Source organism: Malania oleifera, chromosome 5 (assembly GCF_029873635.1).
Source record: "Malania oleifera isolate guangnan ecotype guangnan chromosome 5, ASM2987363v1, whole genome shotgun sequence".
NCBI classification, from domain to species: domain Eukaryota; kingdom Viridiplantae; phylum Streptophyta; class Magnoliopsida; order Santalales; family Ximeniaceae; genus Malania; species Malania oleifera.
The window spans coordinates 77,201,348-77,220,235 of record NC_080421.1 but is presented as its reverse complement, the minus strand read 5'-3'; the positions used below and the strand labels follow the sequence as shown (position 1 = coordinate 77,220,235).

Genomic DNA, 18,888 nt, shown 5'->3' with positions numbered 1-18,888 from the left:
GTGCCCCATAGCCCCATCTTGGCATACTCTGACTCAACACATGACCTGGTGTCATGAGCTAAGCTTGTTTAGGGCATTATGCTTGCTTGTGACCGCTTGTCTCGTGTACTTGGGATGGGTTTCCATTATGTAAATGCTAGTGTAGGGTTATTTTCTACTAGTAGTTTATTTGTATGCCAAATATGGCAGTATGACTCCTCGTTCACTTTGATGTTTCCTAGTGTCAGGATGATAATTACATAAAAACCTCTTTAGGGGAGGGTGAGTGTTCATCAATCATTGTAAAACTCACTAGCTTTTGTCAATGTGTTTAGCTTACTTGCCTCCCTCGCTAAGCACACAACGTCAATGGAGGTGTTGTTAATGAATTGCGTAGATTCAATGTTTATTGCTTGCTTGCCACTGCTTTCATGAATGCTTACTGTTTCTGCTGCCATTTGATTGAATGCTAATGAAAGTGTTTCGTGGATGAATGTTGGTAAACGATAGGCTGACTAGTTAAACAAGAGTGCTTTAGCTAGCGCCGCACGGTCCTTTCACAACGGTGTGAAAATAGTCGGACCATGACACTTGGCCACCACATTTTGTTTTTACTTTTCCAAGACACCAAATTACCATCGAAAATGATACATTACGTGGTCGTGGATCTTCGGTCGAAAGGCAACTCGATCCAATCTATGTCTGTATATCCTTGAATATAACTGTGACCCCGATTTTGATATAAGATACCACTCTTTGGTGCACCTTTGAGATATCTCAAAATGCGAATCACTGCATCTTAGTGACTTGTTCTGGGGAATTTAGAAACTGACTCGCAACATTTGCGAAAGATTTATTTGTTGAGTGACTATGAGATAATTCAGCTTTCCAACAAGTCTTTGGTATCGTCTTGGGTTGGGCAACAAATCACCCATATCTAGCACTAATTTACTATTAGGGTCCATGAATGTATCAATAGGTTTGGATCCCAATAGCCTCGTCTAATCTAAAAAATAAAGAACATTCTTCCTTTGTGGCAAGGCAATTCTTGTACGAGACCTTGATACTTTTATATACCCAAGAAGTACTTCAATGGTCCCAAGTCCTTGGTCTGAAACTTACTTTGTAGGAAAAGCTTTAGGTCTTGGATGCCTCATTCATCATCACTAGTGATCACAATGTCATTCACGTACACAATAAGCAAAATCCTGCTAAATAGAGTATGACGATAAACTACATATTGATCTATTGCACACCATCAGAGGCCAAACTCAAGTACTACAACACTAAATCAGTCAAATTATGTTCTGGGAGATTGTTTTAATCCATATTATGATTTCTTAAGTCTATACACCGAGCTTGACTCCCCCTAAGCAACAAACCCTGGTGGTTGATTCTTATATATCGCCTTATGAAGATCACCATGTAGGAAAACATTCTTCACATCTAATTAATATAGAGGCCAATGACAAGTAGTGACTAAAGATATAAACAATTCTATCGAGGCAAGTTTAGTGATCGGAGAAAATATGTCTAAATAATCCAAACTATACACTTGAGTATATCCCTTGGCAATAAGGCATACCTTCAAACGAGCCACAGAACCATCAGGATTGACTTCCACATTGTACATTCAATGACAACTAACCACTGAATTATTAGGAGGAAGAGGTAATAAATCCTAAGTATCATTATCATGTAGCACACACATCCCTTCAACCATTGCAGTCCTCCACCTAAAATGGGATAGGGGCGTAGGGCTGTAGAAATAGATTTTGGAAGAGCAACAGAAGATATAAAGTACTAACGAATTAGTAATACGAGGATGACAAGAAATCATAACAAATAAAATTAGAGATTGAATGTTGGGTACAAGTGCATTTACCTTTCCTAACAGCTATAGGAAGATCAACATCATGGAAAATAAGATCGTCTAATGAGGGAACTAGAGGCATGGTAGTAGAAGCTGGAGGAGCCTCTCCTCCCTTAAGTTTCCGTGTGTACACTTGCAAATTGGGATGATCCAAGTGATGAGGGCTCAAATTGGATAAAGATGTAGGAGGATTATGCACAAATAGTAGGTTGGGATCTAAAAGGCAAGGCAGAGGAAGGGACTCATCAAAGTCAAAATAATTCAAGGAATCATAGTAGTATGATATAGACTAAAAAAAAAATGACATTAGCTAAGATAAAGAATCGATATAAAGTAGCACTATAACATTGTTATCTCTTTTGAGTATAGGAATAGCCCCCCCAAAAAAAAACATTTGATGGCACAAAGGTCCAACTTATCCGTTCCTGGAGTTAACTGATGGACAAAGGACATAGCCGAATATTACGAGGGGGAAGGGAGAACAAAGGAGTCTTAGGGAAGATAACTGATATCAAATTTTACCACAAAGGACAAAGGATGGCATTTTATTGATGAGGGAGCAAGTTGTGAGCACAACATTAGTCCCAAAAACTTTGGTGACATACATTTGATACAATAGGGTATGAGTAACTTCAAGAATATTTCTGTTTTTTTTGCTCTGCAACTCCATTTTGTTGTGGAGTGTGGGCACAAGAAGATTGATGGATCGTACCGGAATTAGTCATATAGTTAGTGAATTGGGTACTAAAGTACTCCATAGCATTACCACTACAAGGCGTCCTGACTAGCATATAAAATTGAGTATTCATTTGAGAATAGAAAGCATAAAAATTATTAAACAACTTAGAACGATCTTTCATTAAATATAAGCAAGTCATCCTGGAATAATCATCAACAAATGTAACAGAGTATTGAAACCCCAACTTCGACGTGACACGACTAGGACCTCAGATATCGGAATGGACTAGCATGGAAGGACTAACCGCCCATTTGTTGACCTGGGAAGCAAAGGGAACACATGTTTTCCGATTGACAAGATTCACAACTAAGATTAAAAATAGAATTCAATGTAGGAGCTAGTTGTTTCAATTTGTCCAAGGATGGATGACCAAGGCAACAATGGATTTAAAGTGGGTAGCTGCGGCTGTGCAGGCAATGGGAGGAGAAAGCAACTCAAAGTTGTAAAGCCCACAAACCTCACGTCCTATGCCAATTGTTTTCCTCGTCTTCAGATCCTAAATAAGCACATAATCAGGAAAGAAAGTGACAAAACAATTTAGTGACTTTGTAAGCTTACTAACTGACATAAAATTGAAAAGGGATTTAGGAATGTATAAAATAGAAGAAAGAGAGATGAAAGGAGTAGGATTTACCATCAATAAGGGTAACTTGAGGTAGATTTTTAGGATATTGGAGATCAAAAAAGAAGTTGGTTCCACTTGTTATAGACTTGGAAAAGCGGATTAGGTCGGATAATCCACGACGGATTAGGAGGATTGTCAAATGAGGAAATTATAGTCCATATCAGACTCTAAGTGATGGATTTATGGCTGTTCAGATTAGATAATTCGTGGAGGATGACAAATAACCCATCATTCCCATCCCTAGTATAATTTTTTTTTTTCCATTTGATGAACAATATATTTCATAACATATTAATTGAAATTATATTTTTAATAATAATTAGGTAAATTGTTAAAAATTTAATAACCAATCATAAAATTATACTTTTTTTTTTTTAGATAATAAATTTAAGACTTTTGTTTTGATCATGAGAATTGAGTATTTAGGCTTGAGTTTGAATGTGGGCATGGGGCAAACATCCAAAGGCACATATTGTAGTTTGTGAGGGGAGTGTGGGATTGAGCCTTGGCCAATTAGGCTTATGCTAGTTGGATTGATGCCTAATAAGCATGGACATATGGGATTATTTGTGAATTGGACATTAGTTGTTAATGGATAGACGGATATCCATAAGATAAAATTTGAATATGCCAATCGACTCGTTTAAGGGCAGATAAAAAAAAATTAAACCATGTTTGACTCATTTAAGTGTGGTTTGAGCAGGTTGAATTCAGTTTGGGTTAACAAATTTGTATCTATTTTTCTTGGTTTAACCTGTTGTATGGTTAATGGCAGTAGAATTGATAACCCAAGGACAAGTGGGGAAGATACTAGATGACATATAGACTGTTGGATTACCTTTCTGAGTAACAGATGCAATACGATAAGATGCTTGTTGAGATGATTGATACTGTAGAAACCTTGAATACTCCTCTGATATAGTCACAATACGCAGTTCACTGAAACCTTGTTGACTAATGAGGGAGCCATAGTTTTGGGATTTGCAAACTCCATACCAACACTCAAAAACTTAGGCAAGTGATAACAAGATTAGTTGCTGGAACAATTGGAACAACAAGGAACAAGGTTAGCCACCATGAACGAGTTACAAATAAATCAATACGAGGCTGCCACAGCACCAAGAAACTCAGACACAACCCCAAGAAACCAACACAACACTGGAACAATTGGAGAGGTTAAACCCTGAAACTACCATCGGCAAACCACCAATAAACTTATATAGAACTGCCACAGCCTCACAAAAAAACAGCTTATGAGCACTACCACTACAAGAGAGTCACCCATGACCTTTACTAACACCAAACAACAAGTCAACAACTAACGAATAACCATGAATGCATGATAAAGACAAATATTGGATTTTTGAGCAAAACACATGCCCAACAGTTTGATATTTTGTTCTATGGAAGGAATTAGAACATTGAATCAAAAACATGGCAAATCCCACTGCTTTAGACCCACTAAACTCAATAACCATTGACAAACAGCTTCACGAAGCATCAAACAACCATTCCTCGGGTTCCATACATGAGCAATTAAAGAAGGCGAAATCTTTGGACCAAAAACATTATGAAAAACTCCATTAATATGTTTATAGAGGGATTCAAGAATGGTTGGATGAATTCACGTAAAAAACATGCCTAAAAGTAGCTTCATGCGCTGGTGTGTGGGGTTGGCCCTGGAAGCCTTCAACTGATGCGTGAGGGTGGGTGGGGCACCGCCTAGAGATGGGTTTTCAGTGGGAGCAGATCAGAAGTGTTTGTGGGTGACTGGTGTTTTTTTTGCAAAATCTATAGTAGATTTTGTGTTTCTAAATTGGTAGTGTCACCCAGGAAATTTCCAGCTACTGGTCTGCCTTCTGGGTAGCTGCTGGCTGTTTTCTAGGGCTAGTTTTGTTGGAAATTCTTCTATAATGGTATACATGCTGTAAATTTAGGGTTTTAGACTTCGATTTTGATGGTGTTTGTAACAAATAGGGTTTAGGTTTCAAAATCATGCTCTGATACCATGTTGAATAGTTGGGTAAAGTGGAAGACCTAACTTCAATGTTAGGTCTCTCCCTCTATTTATAATATTTGTCAAGTACAATACCAATGACCATAATACCTTACTAAATCACACTTACATAACTCTTAACACGTAATAATAATGCTAAATGACTAAATGACAATTTACAGACTCAAACTTGTGACCAACCCAGAGTCAAAGGAGCAACTTTACTGTTGATTCAAGGAAAACAGGCGATAACTAATGAAAACCTAGGTGGGGTAATAACTTTTGTTTTTGGATGTATATGTTTACTGCAATCGTAACATTATTGGGAGAGCTGAAATAGATATTTTGCAGGATGATATGTTTTCCCTGTTTTAAAATTCATGGTTATGGAATCAAGCATTACAATGGTTAAGATGCATATATATCTTTCTTTGAATAGAGTGAAATGTTTTTGGTTTTCTTATTTTAGTTGCAGCATCTGGTCCTAAATTTAAGTCAGCTCAGTTGCAAGGAAGAGTATTAGGGAACAAAGTTGTTGAATAGTTTATAGTACAAATCAGCTCAGTGTGTAAATGGAGAGCTTCATTATGTTGTACCTGCAGGCAAGTGGCGGGTAGAAAATTTATTCCATTTTTTGTCTTTTCAAGAGGTTTGAGGTATTTTGGGTCTTGCAGGTTCCTGGGACGAATTTTAGAGTTAGATGTTGGGCAACTTTGGGCTAGCGGGGCTGGGCATGTATATTTTGATGGTTTCAGTTATCCATGATTCTTCAGAAGAAAATGTTATTTATGCTTAATGGCATTACTTATTGCAGAACTACAAAAACTTAATTAGTTGGCAAATTAAATCAGCTAGCATCCCTCATCTGCAGTCCTTTAATATTACCCTTGAGGACTATTGATGAATTGGTTATATCTTGCTATTGGACCACACAATTTGCAAGAAAGATTGGCACCTTTAATTATATTTCATTCTATCTATTGTATTGTGTGATGGATACCAAAACAATTCTGGGGAATTCTTGCAGAAATGACAGAACCTTTACTTGTCATATAACTTTATATGGTTACAGGTTGCTTGATTTGGTGCAAATCTCTATGAGGAATCCTATGAAAAATGGTCTATTGCCTGCACATACCCAAATAGTTCTTCTACTTTCTTTTAATACAGACCATTCCGGGTGGAGGATTCTATAACCCCATGCAGCAATACCTATGCTTCATAGAATAAATTTTTACTGCCTATGGACTGGCCATCAATGAACATATAATATGTTTGTTATTTGAAATTGTAAAGTTAGTCAGCTTTTGAGTTGGGTCAAAACTTAAGCTTCAAGCCATTCAAGTGTATTTGTCTATTTATGGGTGTAAGTTTTTCAGGCCGTCTTCAGTTTTGGTAATCTAGAGGAAAATTTTAAAATTAATCTACTTACTGGTTAGCACTTAATAGTTGCAACTTCATTTCGCATGTTGACCGAGTGAAAACTTATATTTACTAGATTTTATATCAAGTTTACATCTTCTGCATTCATGATAGTGTTGTTTATAGCCTTTTTGCAGGTAGGGCTTTTAAAGAGTGCTGAAGACTATTTGGTGTGCGTTGATATTCTAGGCCTGTGTGTTAACTGAATATCAAGGGTTAGATGGCCAACAGTTTCTTTTGTATACTGCTGCATTAATATAAATTGCTTCTAATGGCTCAGAGAATCAATTTAAAATAGAAGGAATCATATTAATACTCTAAAGAAAATATTCTGGCACTAAAGTTATGCCCTATCACAGCTGTAAACATTTCTAGTGTAATGTAAGGAGCCCACTAGTTCCTTTCAGGAAAAAACCATGACAGGAGAACCTAGAAATGAGGGTTACAAATGGAAAAGGCTTAGTATGACAGCCCGTGACATTATGACAAAATCCGGATGTATAAAGCAGAGTGGGCTTTCACTTGATCAAATTTGATTCTACCATGTATCACTGGCCCCGTGGTGTTTAGCGTCACTAGGGTATTAATTGGGTATCATAATTTTTACCCTCCTTAGCTGAACTCCATTCTCCATGGTCCATACTGACTTGGCAATACTTCCATGTTCATTTCCTGGTTGAAAACTTCAATTGGGCATGCCCCATAACCACCTTGACATTGTCAGTGCCTGGTTGTTCTTGATCACCAGAACCGTGTCTGTACCCAGCTTTTCTAACTCGTGTTTGTAGCCCATGTCTTTCTCAGTCGTCATTTGACTCATTTATAATGTTAGATGCCATATATCAGTTTTGAAGCACCAAGCATTGCAGTAATCCTTTAAAGTCAATATGAATGGTCATAGGTTTACCATTACCCTAGGTAATATGGTAACATCTTGTTTTCTGAAAGCCTGCTTCAATTTCTAAACTTATAGACCATGGGATTAATTAGGAGTGAGGTTCTTATTGTTAAATATATTCACGTTCATTGCTAGGCTGGCATGATATGTTTCACAGTATTGAGGGGATTCTTTCCTGTATAGTTCTTTTGGCAATTGGATTTGTAGTTCTGCTGAAATTAAGAATCAAGTTGCAGAGAATTTATTAATATTTGTTTTTCTTTAATATTAATATTGTTGCGCTAATTGACTGCTCAATGGAACTGTTTGATCAAAATGGGAACATTGCAAACTCTTGGGATCAAAATTCTTCAAAATTTCACTGGTGTGTCGTTATTGATTAATACAAGGTTTTCTTGGAAAACACTATAATTTCAATTGAGCTGCAGTCCTTTGGAAAATTTTCTTTAGATAAACGAAGTACAACTCTTTCATTATATTTGGGAGCTTGGAGTTCGAAATTTAGATTTAGATTTAGTTTATGTAATTTTAAATAAAATATAATATAAAATCGCATTCAGTTTCATTCAAACCAATGGAAATCTAAATCCAAGACTTGAAAATTGAAATCCATGCGTTTTGGATCCTGAATTTAATTTGGGCTTCATTTTATCCCCAAGATTATGCAGTCATTCATTTTGAAATTGGCTATCTGTTTCCACGAATACAGTTCTCTCTACACTATTGCAACTTGAATTAAAGATGATTATGGATGTTCTTGAGAGGCACGCAATAATTTTTCTGCTCTTATCAATATCCTAAACTTGGGAGGTGCTTGGAGCACCGGGTGTTCTTGAGACTAGCACAAATATTGATGGTTGAGATGAGTGTTCCCATCGTAAAATGTTTCAAGTCTGTTCTCCGATATATTCCATTTGTGCTTCACATACCAGATGTTTGCTCCACTAATTAGGCTTCTAACATAAACAACCACATAGTCGTCACCAGTGGAAGATCAAAGCACAGAAAAGTATTTAAACTGCACATTCAAAAATCAAGAAAAAACATGTGAATCTTATTCTCCGTTTATACAGTGGGATGGGATTTGAAACAAATGTTTGGCTTATACAGTATATATATTTTGATTGATACGACAACAATACTTCATCGGTACAGGGAAAAAAAAAATAAAAGTGATCTCTGTTATGGATCTGACAAAATCTGTGCCATTTGTACGTGCTGTGACTTAATTAAGAGTGACCAATCTTCTTCAGGGAGAGCCCATGCCCGTGGATTCTCTCTCATCAGTGTCTTGTCTTCTCTTTTCACCTCCGTTCATGTTGTTGCCTTCGCTGCTTTCATACACAGCCCAAGCCTCGAGCCTCTGATCCTCTCATGATTCTTAACCTCTTACAGGAAGAGATGAACATTCTGCGTTTTTCAAAAAAAAAAAAAAAAAAAAAAAGACCCTCGTGAGTTTAAGCCTTTCAGGAGAGAGAGAGAGAGAGAGAGAGAGAGAGAGAGAGAGAGAGAGAGAGAGAGACTTACTCCCATGGGACATCTCCAACAAGCATCCAATCTCCATCTTTGTCTTCATAAGTAGGTGCATATTCAGATTCATTGTACCCTTCCCTCTCGGAGTACTCACCTATGCTCAACTTGAACATGTTCTCGAAGGCCTTCAGGAGCTCCCTATAGTTCTTGTAAACCTTTATATCAATCTTCCTCAGGTAAGGAGCTCCATCCATGCTTACTTTAACATACATCCCACCACCCTCCGCCTCCGTTTTCTTGGGCTGGAAACTGTGTTTCCGGTAAGATTGAACTGGCGGCCACCCCACTATCTGTGCCCTGCAATCAGTTTCATCCATTTAAAACCAATTTAAGCAATCAACTTCATAAACAAGTTTTCATCTTACTTAACTTCAATTTTATTAAGGTGCATGATTACTTACTTGGCCGGAGGGGCTGCGCCGCGATCACCGTTTGCCACTTCTGGAGAGCTAGAATTGGCCTTGGACCTATTCTCACCCGCCATCTCCATCGAAGCTCTTTTGTTACCTCTAGCACCTGCAGATGGTTGTTTCTCAAAGCCTTCATCGCTCCCCGGCAACCCTAATCTGAGCTCCGTTGCCCCAAGATTGAGATCGCTCTCGTAATTTCCCGGCGTCTCCATTTTTCGGTAACTTTCAGATTCCGGCGAGTTTCTGGTGAATTGTTCAACTCTCTTGGATCTAATCATGTATAGCTCCTCAAACCAACAGAGAATTTTGAGCTGTGGTGGTGGTGTGACGCACAAGAATTTTATAGAGCGACTAGGGGTAGTCAGAATCGAGGTGCCTTATGCTCTTCCTGCATGAGTTTCATACGTGGGACAGCGGCAGCCCGAAACGCGGCCTTGCACACGCTCCCCAACCCACCAATCAGAGGAGGGCCAGGGCCAGTTTTGACTGGGACGCACCCTAAGGTACCCCGCGATTGTTCAAGTCGCGTCCCCCCTCATTGGTGGGACAAGCACAGCTATGGGTGCTGGTCGAGTAAGGAGCACCGCTGGGTCTACTGCCGGCTATGGAGGGGACAGCCTCAACCGCCGGTATTGAAGACCGGACCGGGAATTGGACGGTCCAGATGCGGCCTCGGGGCCGCCCCCGAGTGAATCATGGTGCGTTGGATCTGAGAACACGAGATTGGCACACCATGTGTGTGGGTCCCACGTGCATCGCCATGTCGGGTTCGCATTGGTGGGCCCCATATTGAATTTAGGAGACTATACACTGCTTGCCAAATAAGAAAAAAAAAAAAAAAAATGAATAAAAAAAATGTGCCATCTGGGCTTGCACACCAAATGAGCACACCTAACTTGTTCCCCTTCTCTTGGAAGATATAAAATATTATTAAAAAATTTAAAATTAAAAAAATTAAGAAAAATTAAATATTAATGATTTATGTAATTAAATTTTTGTTCATGGATTTGATATATATATGTATTTTTTTTTTCATTTTTCTTGATTACCAAATATAAAAATATGGATCTTTTGATATTTTTATTTTCTGTCCTAATATTTTTTGAATCCCAAACGGGCCTTAATATGTTTTTCTTTTTTTTTTGGAGATAACTTACTCCTCATTTTATTTTTGAAATTAAATAATTAAATTTAAGCATTTTTAAAGAATAATTATGTCATCTTTAAGGTGAATTCTTATGAATAAATTCAAATGCAATTTTTTTAATTTTATTAAAATAACATTACACTATCATTCATCGTCTTTGGTATTATTAGTAATTACTATCATTATAATGTTTAGTTCTTTAGGAATTGGTACTCATACAATTACTAAAAGGGCAAAATAATTTTGAAGTCATCAAAAGTTGGTATATTTGATCTTGCCTTCACACAACTTTACTTGAAGGATGGGAACCTAGTTTTTATATTGGGTAAACATCACAATGAGTGATGTTTCAAAAGGTAGATGTGTATAGTGTAATGTTTCTTTGCAATAAGGCAAAGCATTAATCTCAAGGCAATGAGTGGAGCAAAAAAATTATTTTATATTACTAAAACTAAATAAATTCATGTATAATTTGTAAATTATTTGTTGGGAACTTTAAGCTATAGAGACAATGCCAAGAGATAGTTGTTAGTGGGCAAACTATTTTCTTTGTGTACATACAATTAGTTCTAAATTTTAATGTGAGTTCTTGTGACTAAACTCAAATTTGAAGTTTTTTTTTTTAATTAAAATAACACAACATTGTTATTAAAAACTATTCATCATCATTTTCCTAGTTATCACAATCATTAATGTTTTCACTTCTTTAAGAATTTATATTTGTGTAATTTGCTAAAAAATTAATCTTTAAATCACCAAAATTTAAGGTATATATTTGATATAACTTCGGTTGTAACTTGAACTGATGTCAAACTTGATGGTGAGAATTATGAAAAGTTAATTGGTCACATTATTGCACATAAATATAAAAAGAGCCATCAAAGAGTATAGTTCTTATTATTATTATTATTATTATTATTATTATTATTATTATTATTATTATTATTATTATTATTTCAAAAGTCTATACCAATCTCAATAAGATAACATGAAGGATAAGAATGTAGTTTTACTTCTTCTCCCCCAACCGCACTAATTTTATTCTCCACCTCCTCAATATGGGTTCTTTTTAATGATTCAATATTTGTAACGCCCCAACCTGGGTTTGGCATGGAACACTGCGTCCTCTTCCACCTGGACCAGACAATAGGGGGACGAGCCTTATCGGACTAATGACTGGCCCCACAGACCAGCACGTGTCATTTTCAGTGTGTTTTGTCCTCACTCACACACTTCTTGAGAAAACTTCTCAGAAGGTCATTCATCCTAGGATTACTCCAAACTAAGCACGCTTAACCGTGGAGTTCTTATGGGAAGGTTTCTGAAAAGAAAGGTACACCTTATTGTTTTGAGTAGTAAAATCTAATCCTTTTAAACCTTTCTTCTACGGGGTATCACATTCTCCCCCAACTTATAGAACGCAACGTCCTCGTTACGAACCCACATTTCCAAACCCAGGGGATGTGAATCTCATACACTTTCGACTGGGTAATTCCTCTTATACCATTTTGCAACGCCCCAATCTGGGTCTGCTAGGGAGCACTGCGTCTCTCCTCCTCCACCTAGATCAGACAACAGGGGGAGCGGGCCTTATCGGACTAATGATTGGCCCCACTGACTAACATGTGTCATTTTCAATGTGTTTTGTCCTCACTCACACACTTCCTGATAAAACTTTCCAAAAGGTCACCCATCTCAGAATTACTCCAAGTCAAGCACGCTTAATCGTGGAGTTCTTATGGGAAGGCTGCCGAAAAGAAATGCGTACCTTGTTGATATGGGTAGTAACATCTAATCCTTTTAAGCCTTTCTTCCACAGAGTATCACAATATTCATGACCATGAGTAAGACTACTCTTAAGCATACTTAAAACAATCCGCATATTGGATAAACACTGTAGAGTAATCTTTCAAAAGGGGGAAGGTAAGATGATATGCCTTCTTCATAATAAGGCATTGAGGGGTGTAATTTTTGTTGACTTTTTGAGTCCGATCCTTAGTTTTGATAATGACAAACCGCATGTTACTAATGTGTGTTCCTAAGTACTTGAACATGTTAATCATTCAAAACACACACATGTAAGTGTAGTGGAAGCTAGAAAGGACTTAAATCACATAATCTTGGCTGATTCCATGAAGAGTCAAGAGCAAAAGAAGAAGACATTCTTTTTAATTGTAAATGCATTTTGTTTCATTATTTGGTTTGTAATATTGTGGTATGTAATAACTGCATCTTATGCATGATGGGTTTATATGCTTTATGTAATAACTGCATCTTATGCATGATGGGTTTATATGCTTAAGACCATAGATTAATCTTAGGGATCACCTTTGGTCGATCAACCCAGAAATTTTGGGGTTAACTCTCAAGAGGCCTTAGAATGACCATAGGAATCATCACCCATATAGCCTAAAATGCCTTATACTTAATTACTTTGGGTTGATGAAACATTGAGACCAAAATAGGACTTAAATACACATTTTAAGTGGTCTCGGTTGACCGAACCCAAAGCTATATAGAAGTTTCGGTCAACCGAATTGAAGTCAACATTTTGAATTTGCTCGGTCGACCATCCGAAAATGAACTTGGCACTTACGATCAACCAAACTGACACGTGGGTGACTCCTAACAACCTGGTTGACCAAACTATTAGTTCAAAACTGACTTGGTCGATTGAACCTTAGAAAATGGTCAACCGAACCTGTCTTGGTTGACCGAACTTCGAAGGGTTCAAAATCACCTTGATACAGTCGACCAAATCTTCAGTTCAAATGGGCCATGGTCGACCAAACACAGTACTACGGTCGATCGAATCTTGAAAATGGTCGACCCAAACCTCTCGGGTTGGCAAATTTTTACCACAGTAAATTAGGGTTAATTTTCATTAAACTCAATTAAACAATTTTCAAAATACCTTTGATGTCCCCAACGGTTATATTTTTGCCCAACTCTATATATACCCCTTCATTTGTTATAATTAGGAAGTGATTGACATATAGATTAGCAAAATTTTTCTCTGAAAATTTATTGTGCTAAATCTTTCATACTCCCATTTTTTACAAAGCATATTGCAAAATATTTTTCTCATACTCATTTTAATCACATATCTTTGAGAGAGATTATTTTTGTGGATATACATTCATTCTCTTTGCAAACTAACAACTCTCCCGTACTTGCATTTGTTGATTGTTGATTTTGGAGAGTACCTTAAAGTTTTTTCCATGGTATTTTACTTATAAATATTAGATTGGGAAAAACTCTTCATTGGCTTAAGAACTTGCATCCTTATTGCAAGTTTAATAAGCTTGCTTTGTATTTTGATAAAATCATTTTTAGCAAACTTAAACCCTAATATCCATTGTGCTTGATATTTGAAAAATATTTTTGGGATGTTTGCTTAGGGTTCTAGAGATGCTTTGAATATTCATATTGCAAATACATTATCTTAAAATCAAAGGTCTCACTCATATACATACATATTGACATACACATTATTGAGAGTTAACACATTGATTAACGAAATCTCATTTGAGCTTAATATCCTATCATATGTGAGTGCATTAATTGATTGTGCATAATGATACACATCTGCTTAGTGTAAGAAGCATATTTGTTTGTACGAAAATTTCATATTTGATTGTATACCCGACGTGTGGTCGAAAGAGGGAGACTTGCCTTGTAAAAATTCCTGGATTGGGTTTGACTCGGTTAGGAAAGGTAGGTGCACCATACTATTAAGGTATTGTATTAGGTGCCGCTCCACCCATTAAGTGAGCCTTAGTAGAATACTCTTGCTTGTGAGCTTGAGGCGGGGACGTAAGCATTGTTGGCCGAACTCCGATAACATATCATGAGTGTACTTTATATTTCCGTAATTTATTTTATGCACTTTCATTTTCAGCACATGTATGTTGTATGCCTGATTCATTATATGCTGTACATGTGTTGATTAGGTTTACGATTATATAGACAGACCCTAGGTTGTGTATTACTGTTACTGATTTGGATAAATCTAGGAATAAACTTTTAATACCCAATTCACCCCCTATTGGGAATACACCAATTTCAACAATTGGTATCAGAATCTCATTGCACTAGACTTAAACATTTTTGCAGAAGATCGCAATGGATGACATTGGTGTATTTCCATTCGAAGAGGGATGATCACCTTCTAGTCCTCCATTGTTTTGTGGTGTCAATTACACTACCTGAAAAATTAGAATGAGTGTTTTTATAAAATCAATGGATTTGATGGTCTAGCGGGTGATTGTTAATGGAATTCGTATGCCCTTGGATGAAAATAATATTAGGTTAATACATGCAAATTCACATGCCATGGATTTACTATATTGCGCTTTAGATTCTAATATTTTGCTTGAAATCATGACATGTAGAAGTGCACAGGAGATCTGGTTGAGCTGGAAAAGAGATATGGAGAGACCCAGGAAAAGGAGATTTCCACTCCAAATGCTCCAAGCCTAAATGATCAGGTAGTGGCTAATCATGAGCAGGTTGCATTAGTAAATGATGAGGTATATGACTCTTACTCTACCTCATTTACTGATTCGTGCAATGAAGCATGTGATGATTCTTATGCTGAATTCTGTAATATATTACATGCCGAATCATCTATTGAATATAATGATAGTTTTGTTCATAATGTACGCGATGATTCTTATGAAAAATTTTGTGATATATCTTATGATGAATCATCAATTGTTTCTGATGATGATATTGTATGCATTGATTCATATGATAGTTATAGAGATAAATCTTGTATTGAATCATGTAATGAGTTTTATGATGAAAGCATGTCATTGAATAGACAACTAGAAAAGGATTCATTAAAAATTCATAAGTCTTTAGTTAGAATGTCTTATCATAAAACTTTTCTGAAAAATCAAAACAAAGGTTGGCTAAACAACTAGACAAATTACAAAAGTATCATGCCATCCTTGAAAAGAAAAAGAGTGAAAAGATATTGAAAATAATCTGCTAGGAGGGAGAAGTGGGAGATGATAAATCCTTAGGAATTAGAAAGAAAATTTTTTTTTGAAAATGATTCAGGGTCATCATATGAATCCCATAATCATGCCTCATGATGGAAACATAAGATTAGTAAGTATAGCCTTTCACGAAAATCCAAAACTTGCTTATGACAAAAAATAAAATGGCACATTCAATCCACTTGTCCATCTAGAAGTGCGAGATGTTTTGAAAAATAAATGATGTAGGTAATCATGAAGGCAAACCTCGTAAGACTTAAGGAAAAATGTATTCAAATTGAAATTATCTTCTAGTTAATCTTTCCTTAATTTCTAAGTTTAGGGATTGTGATGACTGTAGGCTTAAGGCATCCACTTCCAATTGGACATGACATCTTTGTCAGGTAATTAATTTCAAATGCTTAACCCATTCTTAAATATAATACCTTAAGTTAAGCCACTGTTGTCCATTGCACAAGATTGAGTGTTAGGGATCCATCTTATATCATATATCACTATACCCTAAACTCTTTTTTTGAAAATAAAAAGCCTAAATCAAAATCAAGTCATCACTTTAGGCTTAAAGTACTATTGATCATAAATGATTAATATATATTAAGTGTGCTTTTCATAAGACATCTTGCTATAATCAAGATTAGAGCCAATCACTAAGGGATTCAAGTTTTATTTATTAAATCAAAATATTCCCTTTGAACTTAAAATATAAAAATCCTCTATTTTGGTTCACCATCCCATCCATAGGACCCTTTACCAAACCACGATCATATTTGGTAAGGTTTCTCCCATTCCTTGGCTTGTATCTTTTCTTATAGTTATAATCATATCTAAAGGATACATTCCATTCACGAAAGATCAGTATTCAAAAATTCATATACTCCTAGTTGCTCTTTGTCCAAAAGGTGTGGATACATTAACTAGCACGAAAGTATTTTGAAAAATGTCCTGCTACTTCCAAAATACTCTTCTGAACTTATAAATGATTTAATTTCAAAGAGTATTTATTCACATTCCTTTATAAGCTCTTAAACTTTAAGTCAAACCCATTCGAACTTCATATCCTTAGAGATGAGTTGAATGGCTAATATGATTGCACTATGTCTCTATCCAGATGAATGCATAAAATTCAAGTAGACCTATGCTCATGCATTTAAAACTTAAAACCATTCTAACTTGTGCCTCTCACACGTATTGAAATTCATATCAATAAAGGCAATATTGGCTTAGTACACTTAAAGAAATAATCTTTTTGACTTTTTGGTCTGATAGGCTTAAGAATTCACAGCCAAGCTTAAATCATTGAAAAGCTTAAAATACTTGGCTAAAGAACTTGAAAAGTAAGAAAAGGCATATGATGGATTAGTGCATAACTCAAGGGTAGCATTTATCTTTAATGGTTATAAATTGAAATTTTCTCATGATCTTATATCATATTACATGCTCATTTTCCTTTATGGGAACTAAATTGCACATTGCTATCCATAGTGCACTGATTGATAAAAACTATTGGATAGTTTTATTTTACATGATCTGTATTTGAGCTACCTGATTGCATGCTTGTGTTGAATGCCTCCTGCACGGCGGATGCAGTGGATGTGAATTGCATGCTGGTAGTGGATTATAGGATCTTGCATGCTTAAATTGAAATATATATTGCTTGCTTGAATCTATTAGGTATAGGTTTTATGGGAAAACGTCCAATTTTCATACCGTATGCTACCGAAATTTTGAAAATTTTTTCCAAAATAAAATCATGTACAAAGATGATTATGATAAAACAAATGTTAAAATATTTTTTGAAAGGATGAGTGTAAACTAATTGAATAGTAAACTTCATCCTAGCATAATCATCGAATGTGTAGAGGAGGTAAGCTTCATTCCCTAGAAAAAGAGTGTAAAGGATTCACAAGCATCATGTAATGCTTTTTGAATATTGAGGCTCTTCTTGAAACCCGAACATCATATCTAGCTCTAAAAAGTTCATAATTTGATATGGATTGTTCTTAGGCTTTTGATCTCAAGTGTATGCATTGATATCTCTTTTCTAATGCATTTGTGAAATATAGGGATAATTATACTGGTTGAATAAATAGAGTGAATTAATCTTGATCTAGTATATATGTTTTTAAGAGATTCAAAAATGATTGCCTATACTACTTGGCCTACTTAGTGTAATTAATCTATGACTAGTATAAGAAATTCATTGTATCTAAGTTAGGATTCAAATCGATAGGGGGAGCATCCAAAATTAAATGTCTATCATATTATGCTCACCAATTTATGCTTACATCAGTCCTTGAATTCTTTGTGGTTTGTGTGTAAAAGTGATGTTTTTATTAAAAAAAAAATCATAATAAGAAATCTTTCGCCTTGCCACAAGTTGCTTGTTGCTGCCGTATGATCCTTGGTTTAGATTGCTTGATATCCTTAAGATCTTTATGGTTGATTTTTATATTCATATTTTGTGTATGCTTAAATGAGATACTAGAAAAATTTTGCTTGCCTGATTTTTAAAGTTTATTTTTTAGCAAGCACACCCATAGTACTCCCTGATAACATCATTAGGGGGGATATATATATATATATATATTTATACACACACACACACACACACACACACACACACATATATATATATATATATATATATATATACACACATATATATATTTTTAAAATTTTTTTTGGTAAGAAAATAATTTTACATGCGACATATCTTGTTTTCTTGCATATGTGCTTAAATGCTATATCTTTGTTAAACAACATTTATATGCCCATATACTAGATGATAAAGGGGAAGAATTTTTCAATGCTTAAACGTTAAAAGGGGGGAAAATTTTTTTAAAGAGGGGAGTTCTCTGAAGCTAAGTCTGTTTTTAAAATCTCCAAATTTTATTCACTTAGCCTAACCCTTTTTGTTGATGCCAAAAGGGGGAGAGTAGTTTTGTTGAACAAAATGCATGTGTCACTGTACTTCAATGCTAAAACTAAATGCATAATCATTTGTAATGTCTTCTTTATTGATATGCTTGTACTGTATTGTATTTATATTAAATTATTCATATTCTTAAGGGGAGCCTTTTTAGGCTAAACCCCATTTTGCTCTAGTGATTTTGTCATCATCAAAAAGGGGGAGATTGTTGACTTTTTGAGTTCGATCTCTAGTTTTGATAATGACAAATCGCATGTTACTAATGTGTGTACCTAAGTTCTTGAATAGGTTAATCATTCAGAATACACACATGTAAGTGAAGTGGAAGTCA

The 18,888-nt window shown here is 35.7% G+C and overlaps 1 protein-coding gene across 1 annotated transcript; it reads right to left on the bottom strand.

Moving 5' to 3' along the window:
- Positions 1-8,565: 8,565 nt before the first annotated feature.
- On the bottom strand, positions 8,566-10,081 carry LOC131154805 (auxin-induced protein 22D-like). The gene is made up of 3 exons (XM_058107562.1): positions 9,467-10,081; positions 9,060-9,362; positions 8,566-8,942 (listed from the first exon to the last, which is right to left on the bottom strand). The coding sequence occupies exons 1-3, from the start codon at positions 9,751-9,753 to the stop codon at positions 8,870-8,872; spliced, it is 663 nt and encodes a 220-aa protein (XP_057963545.1). The 5' UTR covers positions 9,754-10,081; the 3' UTR covers positions 8,566-8,869.
- Positions 10,082-18,888: the final 8,807 nt, after the last annotated feature.